This window comes from Ursus maritimus, unplaced genomic scaffold (assembly GCF_017311325.1).
Source record: "Ursus maritimus isolate PB19 unplaced genomic scaffold, ASM1731132v1 scaffold_2, whole genome shotgun sequence".
Taxonomy (NCBI): Eukaryota; Metazoa; Chordata; class Mammalia; order Carnivora; family Ursidae; genus Ursus; species Ursus maritimus.
The window spans coordinates 51072341-51078340 of NW_024424452.1; the positions used below are offsets into that span (position 1 = coordinate 51072341).

Genomic DNA, 6000 nt, shown 5'->3' on the forward strand with positions numbered 1-6000 from the left:
TCATCATCAGAGACATGCAAATCAAAACTACAATGGGGTATATCACTGTATACCTATCAGAATGGCTAAAATCAAAAACACAAGAAACAACAAGTGTTGGTGAGGATGTGGAGAAAAAGGAAGCTTCACGCATTGTTGGTAGGAACGCAAACTAGTGCGGCCACTCTGGAAAACAGCATGGTGGTTCCTCAACACGTTAAAAATAGAACTACCCTACAACTGGTAATCACACTACTGGGTATTTACCCCCAAAAACACAAAAACATGAATTCAAAGGGATACATGCACCCTATGTTTACTGCAGCATTATTTATAATAGCCAAACTACAGAAGCAGCCCAAATGCCCATCAACAGATGAATGGATAAAGAAGATACACAACCCGCTGGAATATTATACAGCCATAAAAAGAATGAAAAGTCATTTGCAACAACATGGACAGAGCTGGAGAGTACAACGCTAAATGAAATAAGTCACAGAAAGACAAATACCATATGTTCTCACTCGTGAAATTTAAGAAACAAACAAAAGGAAAAAAAAAGAGAGAGGGTGAGAGAGAAACTAAGAACAGACTCTTTAACTATCGAGAACAAACTGATGGTTACTAGAGGGGAGGTGGGTGGGGCATCAGTATGGGAATTAAAGAGTACACTTATCATGAGGAAAAATAAAATAATGTTTGAAAAAGTAAAATATACTAAAAACACCTTTCACTTGGTCTCTATTAATAATGTCCAGTCTATGGCAACGTACGTATATCATGCTGACTTTGCAATGCATCTTTAACTAAATGGAAGAATTTCCTAACTGGCATGTGTAACGTAAATTTAGAAAGGACTGTTTACCTAAAACAAAAACAAAAACAAACAAAAACAACCAAACTGTTCAATTAGTAAAACCTACCTGCCATTTTTCAGAAACTAAAAGTAATTTGTCTATGTGAATTTATACTTTGAAAGAAAAAAAATGTCCCCACTTAATATGTATTTTTTAAATTCTAATTTTGTGCTGATTTTGTGTTAGGAAAATCTTTCTCCATTAGTATGAATTAATAAGGCACTAGGGGTACTGAACAAACCTAAGCATTTCACAACTTAATTATAACAAAAGTGATTGCTTATCACCAAAAAATAAATTTGCTAGTTAGGACTTATCACTTTAATTTTACAAAAGCAATTATTAAAAAGGAAAGAAAGAGGCAAAGTACCGTGGGCAGGCTGTGCTGAGACGCTACACTGTAATCTTCCATACCGTGAGCTGGGGCTGTGTGAACCAACCCTGTTCCTTTTGTCATGGTCACATGATTTGCAGGTAAAAGAGGAGAGGCTTTGTCAGGAATTAAAGGATGAGCACAAGTACCATTTTCCAAATCTACACCTGTGGGGAAAGAAAACCATAATTAAGACTTATTTCACATGACAACGCTTCTACCTCTTCAACAATAGCAATGGAACAGCAAGTGAAAGGTGCAGGATCTGGAACAAGACTGGGCTCAAACCTCCGCTTCCCCTTTTACTTGCACTGTGACCTTTAGGAATCTATAATACGTGGATAATTACAGTTCCTACCTCAGAGGGTTGCCATGAGGCTAAATTGAGGTAATGCATTTTAAGTATGCTGGGCCCTTAGCACACAATACCTGTCACAAAGTAAGTGATTTAAAATATCAGCAATTATTGTAACGTGACTCAAATGGGCCCTAGAAGATTTCTCTAATTTATGTACGGCTATGCACCTTCTGGAACATAAGGACAGAGAAACTGTAGATAAACAGATCAATGATCAGTAGGTTCTAACACTGTCTCTGTGGGAATTCATTGTTATTGTTTTTCATAATGTTACCCTAAAAAGGTAAGAGATGATAAATAATACCTAACAGTCTCTAGGTACCCACGGAGTACTGGACTCAACAAAAATTCTTATTTCGTCTTCATAATACTACAGAACACCTAAGATTATCTGCAATTTACAAATCAGAAAACAAGAAAATGTAGGCAATTTGCCTGAGGTTAAATGGCTAATGAATGATTGAATTAAACTTCCAGGGCAAGTATGACTCTAATGTTCTATATAACTTCAGCCCCTTTAATAATATATCATACCCATCATCTGTCAGTTTTTCTACACCATCAGTAACGTTTCCCACCTCTACTGTTTCTCGACTTGGGTTCACATGTTCTAAAATTAACATAAATAAATAAGTCTCCAAACTTTAAAAAGATTACCTGGCTCTACCTATACATTCACCAAGATGTACTAAATAAGTGTGTCACCCTATCTACTCTTCAATAATTAAAGAAATGTCAATGGCTCCCTTACTCCTAAGACCTTCCCCACAAGTCATCCTTCATTTTTCCAAACTAAATAGTATTAACTTAAAAAAAAAATCTGTCCTCATAGAGGAATGTCTCCACTTTTATAATCCTCTTTTCTAGCTGTAGAGCAATAAAAAGGAACCCATTCATATCACCAGAAGAACACCACAGATCTTGTAGCTTTGACATTTCATAGATAACCCTGTCGCTGATTTCATTTTGGTTAAAACAGTACGACGAGTAATAGGGTTGAGAAAAATTAACATTTCCTTATAACTGGTAACAAGGAACTCCCTTTTATAAAAAAATCACAAACTCTCCTTGTTGTTTGACTTGGATGACTTGGCATTTCATTCCTAGGAAATGCTTGAGTTACTAGAAAAACTTGAATACTTCAGGATGCATTTTTTCCAAGATAATTCATAATGCTGTTAAAGAAAACTGTCGACACTGATTTTTAGAGAAATCTGTTTAGTTTTCACTCTGATTCCCTTCTCTAAGTTAGATTCCTAAGTAAGACCAGTCCCCCATGACCCTATGTTGTACTTTTCATGCATTTTTAGTATGGAAATTAAAGGTTTAGGGCGAAGTAAGTTTCATCTATTAGCCTTCCTCTATTCCCATACTTACTGTATTTACCACTTAATATTCTCCTTCACTTCCCAACAAAGATCTCTGAATGATCAATAAGAAACAGTTTATATTTTTCTGGAAAGAAAAGCTATCCTGTACAAATTATTCCATTTTAGCTGTTCAACATTCCTACTACTAGTAATAAGCTAATTCTCACCAGTTTATCTTGCCACAGATGAGAAGCATATCTGCTCCTCTGAATGCGGTGGCTCAAAATGGCAACCCAATGATTCTCTGACAGTAATAATTTGAAAGAACTACCCAATCTAGAACGTTGATCTTAAATTTAACCAGAGCACTTTCAAAAACCTTGTGAGAACGCCATTCAGCTTCTATAACAACATCTTAACTTGTCAATGAAGTCTATAATACCTTCCATGACTAAAAAAGGGGTGGCGGGGAGTATGGAGTAAAGACTATACTGGATCCTCTAACTTACGTATTGTACTAACAAGGACCAAATGGTATTAAATATCAAACATTCTGTAGCTTCTTTCCTGTTTTTGACATAGAACCCTTTTTATTTTTGTTAAGATTACTTAAACTTCTAATTGGCTTGTATCTGAAATGATACACCTAGAAGACTTCTTTATTTAGCTAGGCAATCCTTCCATTTTGGGGGGGTCTCTACTCATTCTACTCACGTGATTTTTAAAATTTCATTTATTTATTTTAGAGAGAGAGGGAGACAACATGAGCAAGAGGGGCAGAGGGAGAGGATGACAGAATCTCAAGCAGACTCTGAGCTGAGTGCAGAGCTTGACGGGTGGGCATGGGGAGAGACACATGAAGGGAGCTTAGTAGGGAATCTTCAAAATATTTTATTACAAAATACAGTACAGCGTTCATAGAATGTTTCCCAATGTTCTCGAATACACACACGGCTGAATGAAGCACTGCAAGATACCTGGCAGTCGCCCATAGGAATCTAACTTCTAGAATTATTTCAATCCCCGTGGAGTCACAGAAGAAATCTGTAACAGGCAGTGGAATGGAGAGACGGACAGTCACTGGGGCCAGCGGGGCTCCTGACTGCTGATCAAGGACATTGTTTCCTCCGGGGCTTGAAATCCACATCCAGGGCTGACAACCTACCAAACACTGGGACCCAAATCCGTACAAAGACGAGGCAGAGTGGAGAGGAAACAACTCTGGACAACCCAGAAGTCTCTGGCCACTACTTCTTATTCCTGGGTTTTAGCTCTTCGGCTGCATTACGCAGGAAAATGTAATTTTTCTTTTGGGGATTATAAAATTCATGTCCCTAGAGAGGAAGAAAAAACACACACAACAATCTTACCATTAAAAAGCAAAAATTAGCATTTTGTGAGCACTTTGTATATGCCAAGTCCTGTGCTACGTGCACGAAACATAGGTATCTAGGAGAATGAAACAGGTTTATGGAGGGAAAGAAAAGTCAAATGTTAAACAAGTTTAAACTCTGGTTTCAGAGGAAAGGTTAAGGACTTGGTGGAAATCTTGTCCTCGGTGTCCCACTTAGAGGGATGATCTTTTACATATTTTCACTGCTAAGACTCTTCAACCCACCACCATTTCAATACCAAGGCGCCTGCCCGCAGGAGCAAGGCCTCCAGGGAGGGCGGTGGAGGACTGGCTCAGACCTGAGGTTTCACAGAAGAGGAGACATCTGCTCTATGACTTCCGGGGGGGATTAGCCATCCACACAGACCCAGAGAGAAGTGCAAGTACATGTGGTGGTCAGTGTGTGTGCCCGTGGGGAGGCAGAAGGGGAGCTGTGCAACTCTGGGGGAGCCTGGAAATCAGGATGAGGCTAGACTATGAAGGACTGTGAAGGACAGACTGAGGCCTTTGAACATTATCCCCCAGGGAAAAGGAACAGGAGCCACAGAAGTTGTAAGTGGCGTTCACAGTGACAGGACAGTGGAGGAGGGTTGTGGGCAAGGCAGAGAAGTGGGCACCTCAGGTGATCCCAAGACCTGGAAGAGGGAGATGGGAAGGGCCTCTGGCTGCACTCTGCCTCCTCTAATGCAACAAGGTGTTTTATTCTCATCCCTTAACAGATATGCCCAGACGGTTCTGGACGTTTAGCTCAATGGTGACCGTAAGTTCTCATCATAATATACAAAGTGTCCCTTCTGGACGGTTACGTTCGGGCAGCAAGCTCATGACGTTGATCCTATGTGATTACAATTTCATCCTGGAGAGAACTGTCCTTAAACTAAGAACAATGTGAAATTCCCAAAGCAACTCTTTTTAAATTAAAAAGATTATAATTTCAGTAACTCCTACTGTAAGTTGACATTAACTGTTCAGATGGTTCACCTTGAACAGCATTCACAGCAATGAGCTTTCTCACTTCTTTCAACAGACTTCCAATTTTTCAACGCCTGCAACACGCAGCGTCCTGAGCGTGACACGGGCTGAGCACGCGGACCAGGGAGGCCCTTCGAAGAGCCCGTGGAGACACCAAGGCCCCAGGCCCCAGCCTGGCTCCAGCCCCAGCCCGGCAGAACCAGAAAAGGCACCCTTTGTAAGAACCGCGTGTGTGGCCACCATAGGTGGACAGATAAACCCATGGCACCCTGTACCACAGCCCGCCCGGCAGCAGAACGGGACAGGCGAGGGAGCCACTCAGCGTCGGGGGTGAATGCCACGATCCTTACACCGGGAGAAAGCAGCCAGGCCAGAAAGAGTATGTAGTACAGGACTCCTCTGACATAAAACTCTAGAAAACGCAAGCTCATCTATAATGACAGAAAGCAGACCGAGGGTTGTGTGTGTGGGAAGGATGAAGGCAATACACACGGAAACTTCTGGGGGAGATAAAACTGTTATCTTAAAACAACAAGGTTATCTGCACCGTGGTCATGGTTTCCCAGGTACACACAGATGTTGAAACCGACCACCGTGCACTACTGCGCCTCCACGGTACCTCAGCAAAGCAGCTTCGAGAGAAACACAGCACAGCTGCCCGGCTCGCATCGGCACACTCCTGGGGAGAGAGGGCTTGGATGCGGAGGCCAGGCGGGCAGGGGTACCGCAGGTAAAGCCACCAGAGATGGGGACTGCCC

The 6000-nt window shown here is 41.3% G+C and overlaps 1 protein-coding gene across 1 annotated transcript in view; it reads right to left on the reverse strand.

The window, feature by feature from the left end:
• IARS2 (isoleucyl-tRNA synthetase 2, mitochondrial) overlaps positions 1–6000 on the reverse strand; it is a 55963-nt gene that overhangs the window by 35677 nt on the left and 14286 nt on the right. The window contains exon 3 of the mRNA XM_040634486.1: positions 1207–1395. Coding sequence (XP_040490420.1) covers positions 1207–1395 — 189 coding nt within the window. The remainder of the gene's footprint in view (positions 1–1206; positions 1396–6000) is intronic.